We start from the raw sequence: 25,430 nt of genomic DNA on the forward strand, positions 1-25,430 counted from the left end.
AAGAAGACACACAAATACTACCTGGCCAAAGGATATAAGGCGCCCGAGCAGCACCGGCGTAGCGCACGCAATATCGAGAAGACCATATTCTTGGCAGTCGTAGCAAGACTGAGGTAAGCCCTAAACATTTGATATCCTCTCAAAATTATATTCTTACTAAACACATGTTAATGATTGTATGGGATGATCACCGGAAAGCTGAGTTCGATGGCAAGATCGGCTTATGGCCGCTTACAGAGGACTATGTGACTCAACGTCGCAGTAAGAGCAGACCGACGGGTACCAGCTGAAGCGTAATATCAAGGCTGTGAATGCGAAAGCTTACAAGCACTTTCTTCTCGTCTTTGTTATCGCGGCGATACGGGCACATTGACCGCGTCGAGACAGAGGGAAAACTTCCTACGTGCAACAAGACAATGACACCCCGCATATTCATCTAAGTGACCCAAACGTGCTGCGGGGAGGTAACCGTGATGGCTGAACCATCTGTCTAATCTTTCAGCCCCCGAACTCGGCCGACCTAAACTGCCTCGACTTTGGCCTTTTCTTAGTTATCCTGACACTACAGTACACAATTTACGTTGCAGCCACGGAGCACCACATCGAAGTCGTCCAAGCATCGCTTAAAAAATTTAGATACGTGTAAGCTAGATCCTATTTTTCTAACCGTACAAAATAAATGAGGTGCATGTTAGCGTGTAACGGCGGCAGCGTACATAAGCTTCCTCACCTTTTGAAGTCACACTGCGGCGTCATAGGAAAATCTTCCTCGGTATATCGTATGCGACGTGGCCGAAGTGAAGGAGTCTAAGGGCTATCTCCTCTTGCGCAACGTATACCCCTCTAAAACGATAATTCACGAAATATGTGTGGGTCACATTACAATTACCATCACTCCAGCAATTTCTTAAGAACCAGTACTGTACCGGTAATAGTGATATTTTAATTGAATTGTTCTGGAGAATTGCTCAAATTTTTGTAGTCCCAGGGCCGAGAGAGACCGCTATGGCTTCCACGGCTCCTCGCCGTCGCCGACCGAACCGCAAGTCCAAGGTCAAAACCGACAGTAGCATCGCTCTTCCACCTTCGCCGCCGATCACATTTCAGCTCGTCACCGCCATCCGCCGTAACGACCTCGACGCCTTCTCGTCTCTGCTCCAGACTCCGCAGCTTGACGTGAACCGCCGTACACCGCAGGGTGACACCCCGTTGGTTGAGATCTGTCGCTATGCGCGTTTAGAAATGGCTACACGTCTGCTTTCCGTCCACGGAGCCAACGTCAACGTCGCCAGTAGCAACCGCAGCGCCAACCGTGTGGGCCTGACACCACTCATTGCTGCATGTATGGCCCTCCAGCCAAAACTGGTGGCGCTGCTGCTGTCCCAGTCCCAAAAGAAGGTGAACTTACTCAAATCTTTCGGAAGAGTGAATGCGGCTACAGTTTTATTGCTCTTTTGCGTCGCTAATGGCCGCACAGACGAGCAGAATGACACGGCGCTGTTGCTTCTGGAGCAATTATTAACGTACGCCAAGCAGCAGAACCAGTTGGAGGAAATATTGACCGCCAAACCCGATAAAGTAAATTCTCTGCTACATGTAGCGGCAGGACTGGGCAATTGGAAGGCGCTGAGGATGTTGAGACAACGTGCTGAAGACTTTGATGTGGAATTTAACGCTCGAAACGCCGTGGAACACTCCGCGCTGCATATCGTGGAGATGAACGCGTTCCAGGCCAGATCAATGCAGTTCTGCGAGCCTCCACGTCCAGATGTGGAGGCTGGAGGGAAGAAGAATAGGGGACGGAACCGAAGGAGACAGAAGCAGAAGAAACAAGAGGACAAAGAAGAAGAAGAGAAGGATGAAGTGAAAGAGGAACAAGAACAAGAACAAGAGCTGGAATCGAGTGAAGCAGGTGCGTTGCGGCTACGCTAAAGCTGATGTGATGTTAAAGAACGGAGGTTACATAACTGATTTTGTTAGATAAGCAAACGTTCACTCGATCCCGGCCAGATCGCGCTGTGGAAGCACTCGAAGTGACGCGGACTGTGATGGAGCTGGCCAAGAATACAGGTAGTGTTAGGATACTACAAATATTGACGTGACTGACTTGTTATTATTGTAATTTAAAGGAATTGGCGCTATCTTTTCGCGTAAGGGGGATGAAGGTCTTCGAGGACTTTACATAAAAAGTCTCGTGCTAGCAGAAGTGGGTCTCGTCTCTATTGTTAATGAGGTATGGTCTGTTTCACGTTGCTTAGTACTATTGTACTTGGGTGACTGATTCTTTAACTATTTCACAGATCGCTCAGATGCCAGTCACGCAAAAGGAGAAAGCTGTGTATCTGGATGGGTTCATGTACACTGTGGCGTCTGTGTACCCCCTCTCTGTCAAAAACGCAAAGGAGTACCAGTCACTTTGGCGTCAAGCACTCGACAAGAAGTCCACACAGAACACTGAAGCAACGGATGATGAGCGTGTATCTGTGACTGACGCAGCAACGATGGAACTATCTCGTGCCGGATTCAACTTGATCCTGGACGGCATGTTCTCGTACAACAGTATTTCCAAGCGCGTGAAGGTGTGGACTCTGATCCTCATGCATCTACTCACTCCATTCGCCACTGGATCTCCTCTGGCTGCCGACAAGCGACCTGTTATGGACGAATGCAGTCAGCTCAAGTTCTTCGAGCGCATCATTGAGAAGATTTGCCGTTCAGGTTGGGTTATCAGAGTGTTCCTGTGAGATTGGATAGTTTTGCTTAATGTAATGCTGGTCCGCTATAGGCACGAAGCTCGCTTTCTGCATTTTTGACCGCACAGACATCGAAGACGACGATAGTTATGACGATGAGATCGAGTTTCACTGGCTGATCTCATTGTTCGAGCTCTTTCTCCAGTTCTTCGCGCCGTATGCTCGCACAATCCGTGACGAGGAAAGTAAGGAACCCCTGGGAATCATTAAGAGTTTCCAGCGTGCGATCAAGCCCGTGAAACAGCTATGGCCGCTGGTGAACGCTGCGTTGGGAATTATGGATGACACCATTTCGACGCCGCAACGCTTCTCACTACTGCTTCACTTGCTGCAAGTGCTCGAGCAACTAGAAGCTGCGTTTACGTCCAACGAAGACATGGCGCTAGTGAAGCTGTTTGGGGTACGTTGGTGATGCCAGCATAGCCTTCCTGAACTAAGTACTAATCATGTTTGCCAGGTTATGAACCGCTTTGTCAAGCAAGAGGCGAAGAAGAAGCGCTTCAAGATGTTCGTATCGGAGCAATCTCATCTCTTGCACACGATCGCAGCGACGTTTCCAATCCCGACGTCCTTCACGGACAAAGTGATCCCGTTGAAGAATAGCGTAGATGTTCTGATTCGCTCCGACCCCAAGGTGTTAGGCATGGACTTGTATTCGTTCGCAGCCATCCCAGGACTTATTCGTCTCGAGCACAAAGTGGACTACCTGTCAATGCTGGCAGAAGAGCGCAACGGATCCGTCTCCGTGTCCATCAGTCGAGCGTCTGACGCTAATTACGTGGACTTTATCCTGCAGCAAATTCTGAGCACTTCGACGAAAAATTTGAAGGCGGAAATGAACATCACGTTGGTGAACGAACCGGGCGTCGGTGCTGGCGTCACGCGGGAGTTTTTCCAGATCGTTCAGCGATGTTTCTTCCAACCAGGATCAACGGGAAGCTCCCAGTCTCGTACTGTTCTACCAGCGCCGCACGTTCAGGAGATTGGAGCGCAATGGCTTCAGCTTGCTCGGTCTCAGAACTCTCAAGACGGGAACTCGAGCAAGAAACGCAACGCTAAACAGAGCCAACCGACTCAAAGCGGTGGCTTTGCAGACTTGTTCCCGCTGTTTGACTACGTGGACAAACAGAAGCGTGGAGTTGTGGGCATCGCGCCGCGACCAGTATACATCAGCAAGCAAGTGATGGACGCGAAGCGTAAAGCCAAGAGCTTGAGTTTATCTCGCAAAGACATGCTCGTGGATCCCAGTGAAGTGGACGCACTGAAGAGAGTGTATCTCTGCATTGGTCGCTTGATGGGGTTGGCAATTCGCAATCATCAGCCACTTGCTGTCGATTTTCCGTTGGCTTTCTGGAAATTGATGATGCGAGACGGCTCAGTGACGTGGGAGAATTACTGTGAGAGTAGCGCCGTGTTCAAACGCAGTCTTCAATTTGTGTTGGATCACGATTTCGACGCACAGTCTCTGGATATGCGCTTTGAGTACACGACACAAGTGGTGATAGTGGACGAAGACGCGAGTACGAAGCAGAAGGACGAGTCTGACGTTGTAGCTGCGTCTACGACGAGTATGGAGATGGAGCTGCAAGATGGAATGGGTAACGTTGAAGTGACGAACGCCAACAAGGCGCAGTACGTGTTGCTGCGTGCTCAGCAGTTCTTCTTCGGCCACGAATTAATGTACTACAAGAAGATCCGAGATGGCTTCAACGACACAATCGTGCGTTCGGATCTGAAACTTTTCCGTCCTGAAGAGCTCCAACGTCTTGTGAGAGGAGAACAAACGATCGATCTCCAGAGTCTGAAGAGGATTGTGGTGTACTCGCGAGGTGCGTTGCCGTCTCGGGGAGTTGTTCAGCGCTTCTGGGAAGTCGCTGAGGGTTTCGATCAAGAATATCGCTCCAAGCTGCTGACTTTCTGGTCGGGCTCGCCATTACCGCCCATTTTCGGCTTCGACTCGACGTATCGCTCCATGAACGCGGTAAGTTTTCGCTGCTACATGTACACGCTGTCGATTATGGGTCTTATAGTGCTGTGATGGTCACTGTAGGACATTGCGTGCTGGTACATTGATGTGGACACACGAATGCAGCCGAGCTTCTGTCCCATGGCCAACACTTGGTAAGATATCGTGGGTATCGTAAGTTATTTATTTCAGATATCTTACATTCATTTGTTGCAGTGACCGTCGCTTGATTCTCCCGGACTACCCATCGAGTGCTATGCTACGAGAGAAGCTGTTGGTGGCGCTGGACCATGGCAGTGTCGGCTACGACCGCATGTAGAGAAGTAGACGACGATCATAGATGAAAGGGTTAAGGATGTTTGCTCACTTGTTACAGCGATGCAGTGTGGTCTGGACTTGGCACTCGTCCTGGTTCACGGAAGCCAGAAGCTGTGGACGCGTCTCTTGTAGGTACTGGAGCGTATCCCCTCTGTCCTCTCTGCTCTTGTCCCTCCACGTTACCAAACAGAGATCGAAAGAAATCGTAGAGGATGCTGAACGGACAGCACACGATCTGCTTGACTCGATGTAGCCACTCCTGACTGAGCCAATTCAAGTAATTACCCGTCGCTGCTGTCTGTAGTGTTCCCTTCTGAGTACCGAAGAGCTGTACAACGGAGCCTGGCCACACGTCTCCTTTCTTAAGTAGTTTCCCGTTGTGGATAAGTCTCGCATGCTCTCTTAACATTATACGCTTGTTTTAGTGCATAAATTCTCATAACAAACTGTAAAAAAAAAAACCACGTACAAATTAAATAGTGAGGCTAACACTTTAGCTGGGTCGTCCACAGCCCAGATGGACACGTTGAGGGTGTAGACGGCGTTGCAGAAGCGCACAAAGGCCGGCTTAGGGCCATCTTCGCCCTGTGATAGCAACTGTGTCACTCGTTTCACTTGGGCATGACAGCCAGGGCAGTAATTCTTGTTGACAGCCAAGTAGAGACATAAGCAGGAGAGGCAGAACTCGTGTGAGCAATCCGTGAGGCAGCGAGCCGTGGGGTCGTCGGGAAGAGGTTGATCGCACACCAAGCACGGGAGCTCGTCCATCAAGGTTGAATTGTTTTTTAGGTATTCGAAAAGTTGGGTGATAAACAAAGTAATAAACATTAAATTTGGAATAAAATCCTGCCCACCAACCCATTCAAAAAGTATTAACCACCCTGTTTTCAGAGCGTGGGTTTTTATCAGCACGAGATTTTTATCTTGAAGGGACGCATTTCTAACACGATGCCAGCGCCAGCGGAAAAGTCGAGAGTATTGCAGCTCAACCCGAAGGCGAGACCCACGACGACCAAGATGAAGCAAGTGATTGGACAAGTGCTGGCGGAGAAACTGGATAATGCGAGTTACCAGTCAGAGCGAGCGGCGATGCTGACTAAGGAGATCGCAGATGCGGTCAAGATGCGGCTAAAAGAATGCGACTTTCCTCGGTTTAAGTACGTTGTGCAAGTGGTCATTGGGGAACAGCGAGGCGAGGGCGTCAGGTGCGAGCTGCGAAATATTTTTCAGCTCAAAAGGTTAGATCCACTGATAAGTTTTTGTGTTTGATGCTCTAGAATGGGGTGTCGGTGTTTTTGGGACGCCGAGACAGACTGCTACGCCTCTGAAACCTTTTCAAATGTAAGATATGAAACTTGGGAATGATCAACACTTTGACTAATGTGCTATGGATTGTGAGCCAATAGGATAGCTTGTTTTGCGTCACTACTGCATACAGCGTCTACCTCTACTAACTGTAGCGCAAAATGTTAAGCATTTTTACAAAGGTGTAGTGGCAAATTGCTTAGCGATAATTGGCAAGAATGTGGATGCAGCAGTGAAGCAGTGGCGCAGTTCCAGCGTCACGTTTCTAATAAGTATTTCTTACAACTCATGGGTGGCGACGAGCTCAGCTCCTACCTTCTAAATGAGACCACGCAAAAGAAAATGATACTTACGAACATAAGTACGAATCGCGATTTAAGCACTCTAAACGAAAGCGGGGCGTCTCCTCTATCTCTTAAGCACTTATAAGCTACAGAATGCTTAAAACTGAAGAAGTTGTGGTCGCTCAAAAATATTATCTCCATTTATGGGCCCTCGAAATGACGATAGATTTAATGTAGGAGTGCTACTATTTTTTCTATTTTAAAAAATAAAGTGGTATTTAAAGGCGGGTAAACCAGCCCCAATTCTCTAGTTCGGATGAAAATGCTATTAAAATAGACGGCTACTTTTTCTTAGTACATGTATTATTGTGCTTTGCGCTCGATTTAGTAATTTATTGGCTTCCCTACCATGCAGCTTTGTTTACAGATTACTTCATATATTTACAATACTTTAAAAAAAGTGAAAACGACTGAAAAGCACAGCATATCCGGCTCTTTTTATGATGAGCAACACTTTTTCGATTATAGTAATACGTCCAAACAATAGGACGACGAGCTCAACGTACCTGTTTCAATTTATAAAACTATTTCTTGTCGTTTGTCCTGGGCGCCGTATATGCAAAGATAATGCAAACAGAAAAGTGCTGTGGCTTACCTTCTGCGCTGTACAAGTAGCATCAAGAGCGTACACCTACGAGTAAAAATAGTCACTAAAATAGGATAGGTCGAGCAGAATTGGTCTCGACACTCCTTATCGTGTATTCGTCGCATCCCTCTGTCGCCCACCAGTCGTGGTATGGATCAAAGAGCTCATCGCCTGGTGACGCCGTTGCATTTTAAGAAGATCTACACGAATTTCATTATAAGCTAATAATAATTCCAAAAGACTTCGGCATTATTTTCATTAAATACCGTTGAAGCTTGGAAAAATAAAAAAAATATGTAGTTTGTTGATACACTCAGAGGATTCGTCAGCACTTATTTCTCGAGTTTCGCCGTTAGCCAGGTACTATAGCGTTTAAAATATGGAGCAACAACACTGGCGTCCCTTATTAGACCGTTTCGTGAAGGCTGAAAAAATGACTTGCTGCCAGGTCGCCATCGTGTCCACCCACTCCGTGACGTTTCCTCCGTTGTATTCTTAATAAAGTTTAAAACACACGCTTTCAGCAAAACGCACTTGTCTTCAAACCCCGCGTCCGGCATTCCATGCAATGTGACAGGTTTCGGTCGCTACAAATTATGTGAGTCACGCGCAACGTTGAAGATCCATGCTCTCACAAATTCATTGCCTAACATCTACGTCGCCCAGCGTTTGCTTTTCACGAAGGCATGTGGGGCCCACAGTGTGGGCCATAGCAGCATCGCATGCCGTGGTAGAGCGTGTGTGTGACCTTTCGTCTTTCGATAGTGTCAGGCGCATGCTGGCTACTGAAGGAAACGACCGCACTGACTGTTGTCGACGCCGTCGAGTCGACGGTCGACGGCGCTAAAGCTTAATAGCGCCGCTTTAAGGCAATCTGACTCAAAAAGTGGTGGGCAAGAGAGCTCGTTGCCGCCTGAGTTAGGCTATCGCGTTGATGTCCGCAGTCAGCCGCGATCAGGGCACGGAGGGAAGCACGCCAACGCATCAGCTGCAGCCGAGGAGGCGTGAAAGATGAGCGTCGAGTACATCGATACCGTGTCGGGCCGGCACTGCCACAGCCTGCGCTGCAACCGCGAATCGCTACCATCACTAGTAAAATAGCGCCCCAGGCACATCTTCTGGCGGCCTGGTGCGCTATCTTGACGCAAGGTCCTTGAGTCGAGGTCGTTGCCGGCCTTGTAATTCACAAGTTGTGAATGACATATGCACCTTCGCCGTGAGTTTTGTATTTTCCTGATTTTGGGAATATTTTATGCAGCCGCGATTGATCCCACTTTCAAAACGCTTAGTGAAATCAAGTCAAAATCGCGTCCTTTTTGACGGAAGCCGCGTTGAACAGACACAGTAGCACTCACTCGTAAAAAACATCACGACATCTCCTAAAATCAGGTTTAAAACCATGGAATTATGTTGCCTCCTTTAATTTGCAAGCTCGCCCCAAAGATCGCCAACAATAATCCTTCTTGAAGCGTTAATAAAAATTAGTCTCCCATTAGTCATTTGAAATGCTCGATCAAAGGCTTCCAGACGCCTCTCGAGAACCCTTCCTTGCTTGCACGCACAAGCGAAAACGCTGCGCCGAAGCCGCGACGAAAGCAAGCGAACGCCGCCAGAAACCGGGTGAATAAGATCCGCCCTAGTTCGGTCCGCCCGCTGTCGTTGATCCGTTGACCGACACCTCGATCTGCTACGGTGTCCGCAGCCTCATTGACGATCGCATCGCTCTCTCCATGCTCATGACCGAAACGTACAATCCGGCGTGCGCCACTGCAGCCGCCAACGCCGCCATGGACCCGGACGCGGAGGCTTTCAGCGAGCGTCTACGTTTAAAGATCCAGCCCAGTCCACCCAAATTCCCGTACCGGGACGACCCGTTCGAGCTCACCGTGTATCTCGTCGACCCGGCGGACCACCTCAAGTCTGGTGTAACCGTCCCGCTCAACGTGGAACTCTACGCGGCTGAGAAGATGATGCCTGTGGAGAAAGACATTTTGCACATTGACCCAAGCACTAAACCAGTCATGAACGGTGACGGTATCTGCAAACTACGCATGAGTATCAGCGAGTGTTCCATGGCGCTGGGCAACCGCAAGTTCGTCATCCACATCTCCGCTGCGACTACTAAGGAGAACATCAATCTGAACGTCACACCCGCCGTCACCTCCGAGATGACGGTGATCCAGCATCGCCTGCTTATCCAGGAGAAGCTGCCGGAACTCTGGTACAAGGACGAAGGTGGTCGCGACAAGTGCATGACGCTGCCCATCTTCCTCGTTAACTCGAAGAACGAACGCGTGGGTAACCGCCCCGTGCCTCTGCGTGTGACTCTTCTCTACGAAAACGAACACCCAGTATTAAAGCAGGATATCCTCAAGATGTCGCCGGACTGCCAGCGCACCATCGACTCGACCGGTAAAGCCGTACTTAAGCTCCGTATCGAAGACGTGTCCAAGAACCACCAGGGCCAAGCATTCCGTCTCAAGGTAGAAGCCGACACGGCGCAGTCTCCACTCAACTTCGACGTGGCGTACGACCTGAGCTCGTCCATCTCGGTGCGCTCAAAGCGCAACAAACGTCGACCGGGGAAGAGCACACCGGCTCAGATCACACACCACATTATCGCTGGAGCGTCCACGCCAATGTCCACGACGTCGTCTCCTGCTTCCAACGCGGAGCATGAGATGATGTTGGCTGGAGCGTTCGGCACCGCCGCGTTCACAGCAGATGATCGGCGTAAGAGGATGCGCACGGGAGGCAGTGCCTCGCCTGGTACTCCACGTGTAGGAGGCAGTCCTCAGTCTGCTAATTCACTGACTGGAGCCATGGAAAGCATCCTTACTTGGACCGGTGGCGTCGTCAATGGACTGCACCAATTGGAGTGGCAGACTGTGGGTTATGAGAGCAAGACTGACGGTACAGCTGACCCCGAGCGACCTATCTATCGATGCCCGGCTTGCTGGCGCTACAAGGACGTCATGACGTACGAGACGGCTCAGCACGACACGAAATGTCTGATTGCTAATCTATTGCTGACGTACGCGACCGACACTATGGGCCACCTCGACTTCGTACTCAAGGGGATTGAACGCTTCCCGGCTATGATTGCAAGTGCACAGGCTGCCGCGCAGAAGGCAGCAGTGAAGCCTATGGGACAAATGCAGAGCCAGAACGCCGGTACGCCGTCACTGGTGAGTCCGCAGAATGGGATGATGGGCGTGAATCCGCTGGCGGACGACACGTCCTCGAACCAGCAGATGATGATGATGAACTCCGGTACTGCCACTGCGAACCAGTTCTCCTCTGCGATGGCCACTGCGACGTCCGGTGCGATGAGTGGCCTTACGGGCATGGAAGGTCCTCCTGGACTGTTCCGTAACAACTCTGGTGGCCTCACGGAGTTCATGCGCTCGCTAGACGACCAGGACTCGAACGACGCCATGTTCTACCAGAACCTCGCAGGCAGTGGCAACAACAGCAACAGTGGCGGCAATAATCAGATCGCTGATGCCATTGAGATGCAAGTGTTCTATGTGGTGGCACGGATGGTGACGCTGAACGCCAGCAACGCCATCGGCTTCCCGGCATTTGATGTTAATATGAACTTGCTGGGATTCTACCAAGAAGGACGTGAGAACGCGACGACTGAAGTGGTATTTGTACCTGTGGGAGACATCCCTGCCATCTCTCAAGGCGAAGTTCTCGAGACGCAGCGGTTGTTGCAAGCGGAAATGAAGGGAAACAGCTCTGCAGTGCACACGCTGGCACGCTGCAACAACGATTTGGTCAAGTTGAAGGAAGATGTGATCCTTTTCCACTGGAATGCCAAGGACCGGATCACTCCCAAGTGGTAACAAGACACTGGTGCGGTATATATGAGCACCAAGTGACGACAATGACGAGGTCACGCTGAGACGGCGAGTACTCAGCCAAAGTATATGAATTTTAACCTCCACGCGAAAAATATCGACAACGTGTGCATGTTACGTACACGAAATGTTTGTAAAGAAGCGATCTCGTGCGCCGATGGAAGTTAAGATTGGAGGAGAGGGAAGAAGAAGAAGAAAAAAAGAGATGAATAGTATAAAAATATAAACGCGATTGAATATTCTCTCTTTCTTACATGTAGTCCGAGCTGCGTTCAACCAGCAGGCGACGAAATCCCAGGGTGACTGGCTGCTTAGTCTTGAGAAGTGAGCGCATGGTCTTCTTGAACTTTTGCTTTGGAGGGAGATCTTGGCCGTTAATGCTGCGTAATATGTCACCGACAGCCACAAGTTTGGACTTCTGCGCCTGGCCCGACCCAATGTGCTTCACGTATACGACCAGAGTATTTTGACGGTCAGCATCTTCGTAGCAGCCGAAGACGAGGCCGAGCTTCCCTTCGCACCATAGAATACTGTACGCTGACTCGCACTTGGTGCCCACGTCTTCGACATATGTATCGTACGAAGAGCTCGACATGAATGCCCGGTAAGAACCTTCTTGTCTACGGAAACGCAGCACGGCCGGTTTGGCTGCAACGCGGAGAAGCGTGCGAAGTTCCGTCGTACTCAAACCAGAAGTACTCCAGTTATTAACAGAGACGAATAGATGCCCGACCGCGTCATTCGGTAGACCAAGCGTGGATTCCTTCAGGACTTGGTGGACGATCGGATAATAACGAGTGGATGATTTGTCTTTTGCGCTGGGGTGCAGTATTTCGAGTTGCAGTCCAAGCTGCGAGGTGGTCCATACTACTTCGTATTCGTACTGTTGCTGGGGACAGCGATGAGGAGGTTTATCCAGCGTCTGATCGTTCAGTCCAGACTCGACATTGAAGGAAATATCTGCAGTCGACAACGGAGACGAACAAGAGCTGTGTTCTGAGCCGTCTTCATCGTGGGAACCAGGTGGACGGAAGACAAGTAGCACCGGCTTTGGCAGCGCTAATAGATATCGGTACAGCTCATCCAACGGGCGACTACCGGTTCGAACCCCGTTGATCGAATACAACAGGAATCCGTGTTCGAGCCGTTCAATCTTGGGAGATGACCCTTTGCCAGTCAATCGATTCACAATAGGTGCACCTGAAATGGCATCTTCAAACAGTGTAAGTCCCAGAGGACCAAACTTCCACTCGATCAGGACGTCCCTGCACGCCGTCTCGTGGCTACGGTATGTCGAATGATGAGCCCCGGAAGGCATCAGAGATCGCAAAAACTCTTTGCAGCGAAAGCTGGCAGCTTCTCGAGTAACGACCGGCATGGTCATGCTTGGAATAGCTCGACGCAAGGAAAACGACCGTCCTGGACGCTCCCCGGATTCCTCGCTGGCGGTTTGACTATCAAACCAATCGGTGTCTTCGTTTGCGTCGCGCTCAAAGGTGAGTCTCACTGGACGTGGACACGTGGCGAGGTATTTTGTCGTCATGCTGAGTCCACTTGCGACTGCGTCCTTGCCATTGACAGCGACAAGTATGTCACCTAGGCGAATGCCTGAAGAAGAGGAAGAATCGCTGTTGAACGTCTGAATGTCTTGCCTGCCGACCCGAGTGACAACAGGGACATCGTGACTTCCATCTCCCGTGAAAAACACGCCTAGTTTTTGGCGTCCAAGAAGAACATCAAAGCGCACGCGTTTACTATGCGTTGAAGACCGGAAGCGAAGGATCGAAGGAGTTTTGGACATTTGGACCAACACAATGGCCGCCTCAGTATCCATGGTATGCACTCGCTTACCTGATACAGTTTCCAAGACATCACCCGGACGAATTCCGGCTTCCCATACTCTCGAAGTCTTGACGCTTTCCACTCTCAATTCGGCGTCTTCATCCAACGCCAAAGCATCCGCACAGTAATCCGATTCGGTAGATGTCGTCAAGGTGAACCCCGGGTCTCCACCTGTCCAGACGAAAAACCGGAGGCACCGGAAAGCATCGTGGGTGGAACTCCACGACCCGGGGCTGCTTACACGCGGTTGGCTCATTGTCGCACAGGCATGCGGACCGATGCTCTTGTGCTTGGAGAAAAGAGCACTTCGTAAACGGTCAAGCGGCATCGGCAAGCTGTAGGGAAAAGCTAAAGTGGCGAACACGAGGCGTAAGGAACACCATGAGTGATGTTGATCTTACTGCCATCACTAACGAGGTCATCCATCTGTGTCCCTCTTAGTCCCGTTAAAAAACATCAAGGTCATCTGGACGGACAACGCAGTAGTGTGTAGGAATTATTAACGTTAGTCTGTTCTGTCCACCGTCTAAGCAAGGCTGCGGAGCTTTTATCCATATTTCTTCCACTCCATTCCGGTCGGGGCCGTCCGCTCTGTCTCGTAGTCCTTCTCAGCTACCTCCTTCCAGTTGGTGGACAACACGGTGCCGCCCGAAGTTTGCTAAAAACACAAAGAGAAGCAACACGTATTAGACTGCATCCAATTCACAGAGTTAATTAACGTACGAAGGATTTGTTCATGGCCTTGCGGGTGTTCTCATCGGCCTTGGCATATATATCGCGGAAGAGCTTCTGCATGGCCTCCTCACCTTCGGGTTTCTCGGCCTCCAGCTCGTCGCCAATAGTCTTTTCGATCTGATCCCAGTCTCGACTGCTAGCGTACGGACGTGGCACATGATCCGGCTTCGCCTCAAAGACAGCAGCAGGACCGGTCATAACCTGTCCGCCCGACTGGTACACGGCCTCCTCGAGCTTGTCCCAGTGCATGCCATTGCTCTTCTTCTTGAGCTTCAACTCCACCTTTGAGCTTAGAACCTTGAACGAGCTTTCCTCTGCCACGACTTCATCGAAGAGAGCCTCATTGTAGGCCTCCACCATCTCGTCATCAAGCTTCACTCGCACAAGAAGCTTCTTTGGCTCAATAGTGACTTCAACATCCTCTTGCTTAAGTTTCTTCTGGAGGATCGAGACCGTCACGTGGGTGCTCGACTGGTACCAATCGTGACTTCTCATATTCCATGTTAAATATCATCCCATTCCTTTCCTGTATAACAATACACTCTCACCGGATCGTCGGCTGTACCGGTGATGGTGCAACGACAGCAGCGCTCTGATTGCGCAGTGCTGCGCTTTGCCCTGGTTCTGGGTCGTCGGGGAGAATAAGCTCGGCCTCATCGTCCGCTAAGGTTGTGGCATATTATTCGTAAGATAAAGGGTATTATAACATCCGTTCACTTGCACTTACTGTCCATCTCGGCATCGCACTTGCGGATCCAAGTCTGGAAGCGTTTAACCAGCGCTTCGTCTGCATTAGACGCTGTCTCCTTGCCTCGCTGGAAAGATCGCTTGGCCTCTGCGTACTTCTCCAGCTCGAACAACGCGACGCTGCAACCACCCAACGACCTGTCAGATTTATAGTCATTCATGTCTGGAATGTCGCGCTAGATCTCACCCGTGCCGCATGTGCGCCATGTGCAGCGTCGGATCCAGTTGAAAAGCTCGCGAAGCGTCGGCTACGGCCTCTTGCAGCTTGTGCAACTTGAGATATGCCGCCGCACGCTTGGAAAGAGCATCCGCATCCTGTGGTTGCTGTTCCAGCGCACGCGTGTAGCTGCGCACAGCCTCCTCGTACGCTTCGTCCACGAACAGAGCGTTGCCTTCGTGCTTAAATTCCATCTTGCAGCGTTTTTTCTACAGTAGAAGTGAGGCAACTTTTTAACGATTTGGGTCTTTTTGGGTTATTTAATCGCCGAAATATAGAAATAAAGACTAGCCATTTCTAAACTGAATGTAAAATTCTTGTGCATGGAGTCTAACCGTAAGACTAACGAACGCGAACGTTCAGGTACAAATGCACACGACGCTTCAGCAAAACCTCGATCTCGTCACGAGCCGCCATGCCGACGGAGCGGATCGTGTCGCCGTTGTGTCCGACCACCATCTTGCGGACGCGAGGAGCAGGAACCTGTAGCAGGAAGAAGCAAACTGTTACATACGTGATCTTTCCATCATCAAACAACGTAAACAACGTACGAAGATATCTTGGTCAATGCGGATGCTTTTGTCCGTGAATTTCGTCCAACCGACGTTCTCCTGCTCGAACGAGTACGGCAGCTCCTCATTGAATCGGCGGAAAAGTTTCTCACGGATGATCTCAGTTACCAAGTCCAGGTCCGACATATCGGAATGCATAGAGGAGTGGTAACTCCACGGTCGGTCTACTGCGAGCGAGAGTAAAGTCTTCCTCAACGTGTCCATCCCATAGCCTTTCGTGGCCGAAACCTTGATGCTGTTGTCACCGATGTAAGCCAGTGGATCGATGCTTAAAGATGATCCCTCAGCGTCGTAGTGCTTCGAGTAGATCTCCTCAATCATCTGAGAAAGCTCTTTCGTTTTCATGTCCAGATTCAGCTGCTCACGCTTCCCTACGAGATCGTACTTGTTCATCACGAGCATAGTAGGCGAGCACACCTGCGCTGATGTTGTCAGTACCTTCTCCAACGCCTGTAGAGCTGACTCGTCAAGACGCTTCACCGAGTCTACAACGAGCATGGACAGATCCACACCCTGCAGTGTCTCCGCCGCCGCAGTCACGAGCGTCTGCACGTACTCGTGGCTCTCTTTTGGTTTAATAAGCCCAGGCGTATCGTAGAACGAGAGCTGCACATCGCCCTCTGTAAAGATGCCCAGAATACGGTCACGAGTGGTGTTGTACTTAGGCGACACCGCCGACACCGTCACGCTCAGCAGCCTGTTCATGATGGACGACTTGCCGGCATTCGGACGGCCAATCACTGCAAGATCCAATGCCTTGGGATTGGCCGGCTCGTCTGGGATCAAGAACTCGCGCTCCACCACGTTGTCTGGCGCTTGTTGAATGTTAGTGAACTGCTTGTCCTTCATCGCCACCGGTCGTCTGGACGGGAGACGCCCCGTGCTTCGGTATCGCTCCTCCCCCGCCGCCTTCTCCGCTCGAGAAGCTCGTCCACCGTGAAACTGCGACGGAGTCTCCCGATCGCGCGTCGGTCGTCGACCCACAAATCCCTTGTTACGAGGATCAAAGGCGCCAACGCCGTCGTTCTCCTCTTCCTCGTCATCCGATAGAAGACCTAGACGACGCATGCGCCTCTTGTTCTCGATTTCTTTGCGGTTACGCGCCGGTATCACAGCAGGCGGGACGACCATCGTGCGACGACGCATCTTGGCCCATTCTCGATCGATCTCCTCCAGTGTGGGTTGCGATGGCTCCACGCGCGGCGATGCCTCTTGTCGTTCGGGCTTACGCTGAGGCTGACGCTGATCTTTCTGCTGTTTCTTCTTCCTCTTTTCGCTAACGGAATGTCCGCTGGCAACACGGAAAGTTTCACGCTTGGCTTGACTGCGCTTGGAGCGGTAGGTGGCCACGAGGACGCGGCCTTGGGGTAGCGCACGCGCCGCGGCGACTCGTTGCAAAAGCAGCTCCATTTTTGCAGCTTGTCAGTTTTTGACTGGCGAAGAGAAAGACCCAATCACCCAAACGTTTTTGTCTGACGTGACCCATTCCGACCACAATTAAAATACAACAAGTAATTCTTGAAAAGGGTATTTTATTGGGTGAATTAAAGCTAATGCTTCAACGACGGAGATTTTGCGAGGGGGTATTGGTACAGCTGCTCTCGGCCGCCCCTGGCCGACTTCACCCCTCTACACGGCTCTCCTACATGACTTGGTGATGAGTTTACTACGCAACGAGTGGGGCTGGGCTCGGACTCGACTGAATTTGGTCTTACAGTCTCCGAAGCTCCTTAGCCGGAAAGTCTGACGCCCGACATTTTGCCCGTGAAACGGCGTTGCAGCGCAGCGTGGCTAATTCCGCCGCGCGTCCGGCTGCCGCCATGAGTGTTGAGCGCATCGTTCTCCATGACGCCCTTGTCGTTGGCAGTGATCATCTGCATGATCTCCTTGCACGAGTGGGAAAGCTCGTCCTTGTTCTTCAGTGCTCGGAACAGCTCGAGGCACTCCGACTTGGTCGCTGTTTCTGTTGCACCCAAACAGCAACAAGCAACATTATGAGTCAGTCGTGGTCCCGCAATATTGCAACAGGGTGGGGGCGGCGCACCCGCGTCTACGGAGGAGGTCTTTGACATCGTGGTGCTGGGTGCTTGCTTGCTTGCTTGGTCCGGTCGAGATGCGATGCGCAGGAGCTGGCAATTTGCAAACTGACTGCAGCGGCATCGGCACTCGTCGCGCCTGTTGCCACAACCATCCCAGCGTCTCTGAGTGCCACGTCAAACGGTTTGGATTTTATAAATGAGCCGCTCTGATTGGCCAGCCTGATGCAATCAATGATATCATGGAAAGACTTGGCAATCATGACACCGCGGAGACTGTCAAAACACCAAATTTGGAAATCATGGCTCGTCGGCCTGGATTACAATGTTTGCTTCGAAGGACCAGTTCGTTCCCTAAGCATAGCATCGAGCTGATTGCTGCCCAGTGTTCGCTGCCTCGCATAATAAATGGCGCTATTACTACATGTATATTCTTATTCGAGGTTGTTGCCCGAGATTTACGTTGAAGAAGCCAGATGCAATTCCTTTAATGAGATTGTGCAATTTGCGCAGGAGATCTCGCCTGCTCCAGTTTATGGGGTGCTGAAGGTCCCCGTGTGTATTATAGCTTGCTACATGGATACTACATGGCTGATTGATGATTCATTCTGAATCGCACAGGCTGTATGCGAGCCTGCACAGTGTACAGTGCCACACGGCAAGTTAAAAACGTATGCATGCATTTTAAAAATTGAGTCTTGGCAAACAGACCAATTGTAGGGTATCCTCTGTGGGTATTTTTTTACGCTATCAGCTGTCGTTGCTTCACTCCTCTAAGAACCCTTGGATCACACTTCGCGGGGATCTAATACTGTTGTATGCCATTCACACTTCGTGGGATCTAAAGCGCTACTGGTGGGTCTGGGCCTGACCAAAGAGCTCCTTCACGCTCTGCATTACAGCCTCAAACGTGCCTGACGAGCGGTCCTTTAATCCAATTGCCGCCAGGATAGGCAGGCCAACGGGAATGCTGCAGAGATCACAACAAGTTAGCACAATCCCATTGCCTGTAGCATTAAAACCTCACACCCAACGACATACCCGAAGTGCTCTAGAAACTGCCGAGCGTATACTAACAGGAGCGGGTCGTCGCGTCGCCCAAGACGAATGTGGATATCCGGCTGAAACTTGCCACTAATCGAGTCTTTCTGGTACGCTTCCACCTGCCACAGCCACAGCAAACTTGCTCGTCAACAAGATCGCCCGCCAAACACCACCAATCGCTGTCTCTTACCAATGTGCCAAAGGTGCCTAACTGCGTCACGGCAATGAACACGCGGTCAGCGAAGATAGATACGGCGATATCTGTCGGGACCCCGTTAATATCCTGCGCAGAACAGTAGCGTTAGTTGCTTCGGCACACACGCGTACTGTCTACCTTCATTTGTGTTCGCACCTTCCGGTCCTTCTTCGTGTGCAGCGCTGGTGACGGGAAAGTCTCGGCCATGATTGTCAAATAAATTGCCAAAGTGTTGCATGTATGCGAGAAGAGAGTTATTTGTATGCAAAGTAAAGGGGGTATTGTCAATACTTTGCTACGATTGGTAAAAAAGACTGCGCGGGTTTCTGGTCCCAATACAGAGACTGGCCTCGTCGGGAGAAGGAAGTGAAAAAGTCCCAAGAGAACTCTTGCTGTTCGCTGTTCCGGTCCACGTCTACAGCCCGAGTCTAGCAGGTAACGCTCGTCCCCTGTGTGCGTCGAACGCAGCAGTGTCTTTACTGCGAACATTGTTGCGAAATACCGTCATTCTGAGCTCCAAGAGAGACTTTTAGCTCCTCGTCCTAACGACATGTGCCGTCTGTCAGTTCCGCAGACGTTATGGACGGCTACGATCACTTATTCAAACTCCTACTGATTGGAGATGCCGGTGTAGGCAAGAGCAGGTGAGACCAAACACGACTTTGACTTGGTAATAACTGATACTAACCTCGTTCAACCTCGTAGTATGCTGCTTCGATTCACGGACGACACGTTTGACGACAACCTCCAGAGCACAATTGGTAAGGATGAGTTTTCTATGTGGGGGAGCGAAGGGGGTAACCTGAAGTGCCTTACCCTGCGGATATCAGTTTATTAATGAGACTTGGTGACGTGTCAGGTGTGGACTTCAAAGTGAAGATGATGCAGGTGGACGGCAAGAAGATCAAAATGACGATTTGGGACACCGCCGGGCAGGAGCGCTTCCGCACGCTTACCAGCTCGTATTATAGAGGCGCGCAGGGCATCGTTCTGGGTGAGTTTCGAGCTGCTATAAAACTGCGGCTGGGAATTCTAACGTTTTTGTATTTGCCAGTGTACGATGTCGCTCGACGAGACACATTTGAGAATTTGGACTTGTGGCTACAGGAGGTGGAGGTGTACAGTCCGGCTGGTGGACGCGATGTAGTGAAGCTGCTAGTGGGCAACAAGATTGACAAGGTGCGAGTCATCATGGAGAGGATGGTGTGACCTTACTTGACACGAATTGTTGCGGATATTTGAACAGGAACGAGTGGTGAGTCGTCGGGAGGCGGAGGACTGGGCGCGGTCTAAAGGCATGCTGTTCGTCGAGAGCAGTGCAAAGACCAAGATCGGCATCCAGCAAGTGTTCAACGAAGTAGTGCAAAAGGTGCGGAATATAGACGGTTGCTGTGGTCCTGCTTACTGACACGGCCAACTTGCGCTTCAGATCCTGGAGAACCCTGCGCTACTGTCCAATACGGCACCGCGCAGTCGCGGACGAAAGCTCGATGCCAAAGCGGAGAAGAGCGGCGGTGGCAACGGATGCTGTTAGAAAGACCACGATTTTGTTGTTGATGCCCCTGCGCCGTGGCGGCAGCGTGGTCGCGCCTGTCACGGTCCAATTGCGTGCGGGTTCCTCATCTGGGGACGATTGCGTGGCGGAATGGTCCTTGACACGCAACCTGCTGCCGCCTAGCCTAGCGTCTTCGCTGCTTCCACTGTGACTGAGGCTGAGTCGATACCTGCTGAGGGCCGGAGGGAAACCTGCGAAATCGGGGGCCCGACTGCAAAGCAGAAACACGGTGGCAACGCAGGACAAAAGCTAGCAATACATGTATTTGAGACTGAGTCAGGTCCGGGATGTTGGTGGTTGAGCTTGAGTGGATCAGCAGAAACGTTGTTTACTTGATGCGAAATGATTCTCCGCTGGCCTCAGTAGCAGCGTGCGGTCACGAGCTCCAGTCAAGCCATGCCGCACGGTCCGTCGTTGTCAACGGAGACCAACTTGTTTGTGAAGGTCGGTCGTTCTGACACGAAGAAGATTCTACAGGTATCCCTTTGTCCTAACGTGTAACTTACACTGTAAGCTGCTGCCTAGGAGTAGATCAACACTCGTCCGTAACGCCACAGCATTCCAATGTACGCAGTTAACTTGTTGAAAAGGAGCCATGTTGCACGTCATGTTCCTGCTACGTTGGCAAATTAGCACAGATGCTCGCTGACCAATCACAAATTTTCCAGCGAGGCTCTTTGCGTAGATTGTTATGCAGGGGACAGCATAATTTACACAGGTTCAAACTCAGTTGGGAAGGACAGAACATGCCAAACACATGTATTTACTGTTTCAGCACACAGCAAATCATTTGACTTGACTTCTGTATACTTTTGACCTTCTTAGTGTCGCAAAAAGACATAATCGACGATTAGAGGTCACAGCAGAAAAGGGACCAGCCGCGCTTCGCTTGGCTGGGCGCCCCTTCGGCGCCCCCGCGGTTCGCTGCGCTCGCAATATGGAGATAGAATGTTCTGGAAAGTGTAGTGCTCGGCTAGCTGGTGAGCTCAGCGCTGGGCCCGCCTCCGCAAATACCGCGCGGCCCTGCTTCGCGGGCTCTCCGCGCGGGTTCGCTGCGGCTACGCGCCTCGCACCCGCTCACCTTAGTTGGCGCCGCGGCTATGGCACCCACGTCGCCCAGCCCCGTGTGTGTTATCCCAGCGATGGACGTGTGTTTCTCCTATTTTCTCGTTGGGAAGCACAGGCAGCCAGCAACGCGAAAGTCAACATCGCACGAGTCTGGTACGAGAGCATACGCTTTTCTAACCAAAAATAAACACTTTTTGGTGAACGGTAGACATAATTTGACACGACCAAACACTTATGCCTCGAACTGTACACTTTTCTGACCACTAGCAAACACTTAAAGAAAGGAAGTGGGATTTCACCTCTTTTACGTACGTCTGCACTTTCCGCGCGGAACCTGCACAAAACGGGCGAAACGCTCATAATTACCTGACTTTGTCAATTAATTCTGAGCCGCTGGTTCACATTTACCTGACTTTGTCAATTAATTCTAATCCGCTGGTATACATTTACCTGACTTTGTCAAGTAAATGTGAACCGCCCGTTCATAATTACCGCTCCACAGTTCAGTGCAACCATTGAACATAATAATGCTAACCACCAAATCGATATTAAATTTTGCATGGAAAAACGTTTGGTGCTAAGCACAATTTTTATTTGTCCTAAAGAACACATTTGTAGGGATATAAAAAAACTTAAGCCCGCTTACGCTGAATTTGTCTCTACTACTCCGTCTGGCGAATAATTCTGAACCTCAGCCTAAAGGGTCAGATACTCTTCTACCTGACCACCACCCAAACGTCTGCACGATGCCCCCCAAACTCTTCTGGACCAAGCGTGCCGAGCTGCATGTCGAGTCCGACTTCGTCAAGTATCGATGGGATCATTTTTGCTGCTCGAGCATTTTTTCAGTGAGAACAAAATGGTGCAGCATTTGCGCAGGCGACCACGAAATGGTCGAGCGCCGCCTGCAATGTAAGAGTCCGACTTGCGGAGGATCGGGGTTGCCGAAGAAGTGTGCAGTGCAATGGAAATCTCAACACTGCGAAGTCTCGTCGACGTGGGTCGTTCTCGAGAACACTGAGAGGCATTCACGAGGCGATACGCCGTGTGCTGTAGGACCACGCCCACGCGTTACTCCTGAAATGCGAGAGTACATCAAACGCATGGATGAGAGCGCAGTACCACCACGCTTAATATGGAGTAATCTTCTGCGAGCACCGGAGATTCCTTCCCCAGCGCTAGGATTTCCATCGTGCGCCCAGGTCCAGCGAAACGTTCGTTACAATCGATGGCTGCACGGATCGAAGAACTCAATACTTAAGACACGCGAGCTGGTCATTTCGAAAGCATTCAGAGCCGATATTGACCCAGAGTCGGCGTTCGTTTTTGGAAACCGACAGGACGAAAGGGGATTTCCGTTTGTGGGTAATGGCGAGGACGATGAACCTTTGATTTTGGGTATAACCAGTCTGAAACTCATGCAAACTATTTTGGCGCTACAGCAGAAGGAGAACTTCTTGATTTTTCACCTCGATGCAACTTTCAAACTCAGTGACCTGGGGTATCCAGTTATAACCTGTGGCTTTGCTGACTGGCGAAGAATCTACCACCTAGCCAGTATGTTTATTGTGAGCCAGCGAACTGAGCGTGAGTACTATGAGGCTGTTGGTAGTTTCGTCAGGGTTTTTCGGGAGCGATTGGGTGTGGCACTGCATATCGATGCTGTGATGGGAGACGCGGAGAAGGCTCAAGTAAATGGATTAGTTGCTATCAGTGGGTTTGAGAACAGCATTTACCTTATGTGCTTTTTCACGTACTATACAACGTACGTAAGCGTATGCAGCACCTCGCCGCAGCCCTTCGAGCTGTTGTGTACCGCGGAGTTCTAGATATGCACTACACGCTTAGCAGGGACCATCTATATCTGGAGTGGAATCGCATTTCTCAGGAATGGCTCCTGGACGGAAGACAAGAAACTTTCACGAACTATTTCTACAGTCAATGGATCGCTAGTCGCTTCTGGCGGTGACAGATTTTTCATTCGCCGGGGGCTTTTGCAACTTCGAACAATCCCTGTGAAGTTTTCAACGCAAGCATAAAGAGATACACACAACGCAAGGCGTGTGACACAAGGAGGTTGCTGCTAAAACTTGTGACGATAACGGAAGACTACTCTATATGCCTTCCCACGTCTGTAGCGGGCGGTCGAATTACACCGCCCAAGGAGGCTACACGATTGGCAAAAGTATTGGTTTCAACGAGTCGTGTGGCTATCTACGCTACCCCCACGCCTTGGTACGTGTTTTATATGTTGGCGATGATCGAGAGATCCCTACAGAGGTGAATGACATCTCGTCGCTTTCAGACGACGTTCCTCTCAGCAGTGAGCGTCTCGCTTCGTTAATTTCCCCCGAGTGCCTTCAAGATGAGGAAAAACAAAAGGCGGCGAGCTTTTACAGGTCTGCTGTTAAGTGGTCAGTGCGTCGAGCCCACCACGTTGGTATGCCCAGAGAGGGGTGGGTGGTGCGAACAGACTCCAACCGGTGCTCCTGCTACTACTATGAAAAGTTATTGTCTTGCGCGCACATTATTTGCGGTCGCGCTGCGTACGGTCTCAGCGTTCCTGGCGTCAACGGATACCAACTAAAATTTAAAGATCGACGGATTCGACAAAATGTACAAGGTCAAGGTAGGTCGGATCAAAAATTTGGTGCCAATGTACAGAGGACTCAGATGACATTGCCGGGAGGTTTACCCGCACTACCCTTAGCTATCCCGGATCATTTGCATTGCGGTCCGATACGCTATCCCTCGGGTCTTATGCTAGATTCTTACGTTCCCAACCAGATTTGGAGTGCGGGTGCGGTGGGAGTAAACCCCGAGGCATGGGATACGCGCCTTCCGGGTAATTACCAGTACGATACGTGGAACATCACCCCTCAATACCTGACACCAACCGTGGCCCTGCCCTTGAGGCATACGCGTGGTAGACCTCCGCTAGCATCCCCAGCGCTAGATGTTCAATACGTACTACGGTGAGCTCAGCATACGAATAACATTTTCTTAGTTGAATGACACATTGCTTTGAATTCTTTCGTGAACAAGTCTTGTACTAGCTGTAGTCTTACCTAAGCGTGGCATCACGCTCGGTAAAACAAACCTCTGTTACGAGTTGCTAGTCTACTAGTACATGTTGTCGTACGGACAAGTAAGTGTTCACAATAAAGGTAAACTGTTAAATAATTGTCAACATTAGAGTTCATAGCTACGTGCCAGTGTAACTTAATTGTGAACTCTCGGTCCACAATAAATTGACTAGATCGCATTATTGTGAGCCGCAGCCCATCTAGAACTTGGCACATAATTTTAGCACTGTCATTTAGCTATGAGGAGCTACATTGTGTGATAGTATTAGAAATTTAAAGTACTTAACCGAATAGGACCGGTCACTATAAAAAAATCCTTCGGACCGGTTCACTTTAAAGAAACATTCAATTTCCTCACTTCTTCCCACTCGGCACCCCCTGAGCTAACGAAATGACCCAGAAGACGAGAGTGAGGGACCTGTGGGCGACCATTCAGTCCTGGAAGCGTCACCCCGGGTGGTCAACTGCGGATGCTGTGTGCCATATCGGAATCGCCCGACCGAAGCTCCTTACTTGGAAGAGAAAATACTGGGACATGCTGGAGCCACCAGAGGAAGATGGTCAGCGCTATCGAGTGAAGGGAGCGGGGCGCCCGTACAAGTTGGCAAGCTACGAGCTTCACGCCTTGGAGTACTACGACAGAAGTTTGCGGGAGGACGGAGTGGTGCACTACGCAGACTTCCTGCGATACCTAAGAACTGTTCCTGAATTTGCCATAATACACAAGGAAACGCAACGATCGCGAGCAAGACGCTTCATGAAACGATACGACTCCGGTAGCGAAGAGGCTGGGTCCGCAAGAGCTGCTGTTAATGCCGGTGATCCTGCGCTACACGTGGAAGCTGGTACAAGTGGAGATGCAAATGCAGACAAATCATACCCCGTATCAGATGTCACTCTCTGCGAATCAGGCGAAGGCCCTAACCCGGAATCAGTCGGAGATTCCGCTCCGATTCCATTGGATGCATCAGTTTTAGAATTAGACTTGGAGCTCCCAGGACCAGTGGCTAGCGTTGAATCAGGGGTGGAATCAGAAAAGAGAAAAAAGCCTCGATTTTGCCTTGAAAATCCAACTGGAGATCCCGGCACCAAACTCCTGCAACAGAGTGCCGCCCCATACAGCCTGCGGCCACGAAATAACCTACTTACCCCTGTACGCATCTACCCCCACGCCGCAGGTAGGTCCGCAGAGCT

The 25,430-nt window shown here is 50.7% G+C and overlaps 7 protein-coding genes across 7 annotated transcripts; 3 read left to right on the top strand and 4 right to left on the bottom strand.

The window, feature by feature from the left end:
* Positions 1 to 1,005: 1,005 nt before the first annotated feature.
* PITG_13803 (Hect domain-containing protein, putative) lies at positions 1,006 to 6,530 on the top strand (the record flags this gene model as incomplete). Its single annotated transcript, XM_002899444.1, has 11 exons — positions 1,006 to 1,912; positions 2,011 to 2,070; positions 2,130 to 2,233; positions 2,301 to 2,718; positions 2,786 to 3,153; positions 3,211 to 4,734; positions 4,804 to 4,874; positions 4,936 to 5,034; positions 5,518 to 5,569; positions 6,022 to 6,242; positions 6,512 to 6,530. 11 exons carry the CDS (start codon positions 1,006 to 1,008, stop codon positions 6,528 to 6,530), a joined length of 3,843 nt encoding a protein of 1,280 aa, XP_002899490.1.
* Positions 6,531 to 8,844: 2,314 nt separating this feature from the next.
* Positions 8,845 to 11,379, top strand: PITG_13804 (uncharacterized protein; the record flags this gene model as incomplete). The annotated part of the gene is made up of 1 exon (XM_002899445.1): positions 8,845 to 11,379. One exon carries the CDS (start codon positions 9,003 to 9,005, stop codon positions 11,121 to 11,123), a length of 2,121 nt encoding a protein of 706 aa, XP_002899491.1.
* A 9-nt stretch (positions 11,380 to 11,388) lies between these two features.
* PITG_13805 (uncharacterized protein) lies at positions 11,389 to 12,972 on the bottom strand (the record flags this gene model as incomplete). The annotated part of the gene is made up of 4 exons (XM_002899446.1): positions 11,389 to 11,675; positions 11,751 to 11,988; positions 12,085 to 12,403; positions 12,473 to 12,972. 4 exons carry the CDS (start codon positions 12,970 to 12,972, stop codon positions 11,389 to 11,391), a joined length of 1,344 nt encoding a protein of 447 aa, XP_002899492.1.
* Positions 12,973 to 13,527: 555 nt separating this feature from the next.
* PITG_13806 (uncharacterized protein) lies at positions 13,528 to 16,661 on the bottom strand (the record flags this gene model as incomplete). The annotated part of the gene is made up of 7 exons (XM_002899447.1): positions 13,528 to 13,638; positions 13,704 to 14,186; positions 14,281 to 14,378; positions 14,443 to 14,582; positions 14,650 to 14,888; positions 15,031 to 15,162; positions 15,231 to 16,661. 7 exons carry the CDS (start codon positions 16,659 to 16,661, stop codon positions 13,528 to 13,530), a joined length of 2,634 nt encoding a protein of 877 aa, XP_002899493.1.
* A 105-nt stretch (positions 16,662 to 16,766) lies between these two features.
* PITG_13807 (uncharacterized protein) lies at positions 16,767 to 17,411 on the bottom strand (the record flags this gene model as incomplete). Its single annotated transcript, XM_002899448.1, has 2 exons — positions 16,767 to 17,214; positions 17,306 to 17,411. The coding sequence occupies 2 exons, from the start codon at positions 17,409 to 17,411 to the stop codon at positions 16,982 to 16,984; spliced, it is 339 nt and encodes a 112-aa protein (XP_002899494.1).
* A 650-nt stretch (positions 17,412 to 18,061) lies between these two features.
* Positions 18,062 to 18,734, bottom strand: PITG_13808 (uncharacterized protein; the record flags this gene model as incomplete). The annotated part of the gene is made up of 4 exons (XM_002899449.1): positions 18,062 to 18,257; positions 18,329 to 18,450; positions 18,522 to 18,614; positions 18,684 to 18,734. 4 exons carry the CDS (start codon positions 18,732 to 18,734, stop codon positions 18,137 to 18,139), a joined length of 387 nt encoding a protein of 128 aa, XP_002899495.1.
* A 372-nt stretch (positions 18,735 to 19,106) lies between these two features.
* PITG_13809 (Rab18 family GTPase, putative) lies at positions 19,107 to 20,061 on the top strand (the record flags this gene model as incomplete). Its single annotated transcript, XM_002899450.1, has 6 exons — positions 19,107 to 19,171; positions 19,233 to 19,288; positions 19,387 to 19,521; positions 19,582 to 19,706; positions 19,774 to 19,896; positions 19,957 to 20,061. 6 exons carry the CDS (start codon positions 19,107 to 19,109, stop codon positions 20,059 to 20,061), a joined length of 609 nt encoding a protein of 202 aa, XP_002899496.1.
* Between the last annotated feature and the right edge of the window lie 5,369 nt (positions 20,062 to 25,430).

Source organism: Phytophthora infestans, genomic scaffold (assembly GCF_000142945.1).
Source record: "Phytophthora infestans T30-4 supercont1.30 genomic scaffold, whole genome shotgun sequence".
NCBI lineage: Eukaryota > Oomycota > Peronosporomycetes > Peronosporales > Peronosporaceae > Phytophthora > Phytophthora infestans.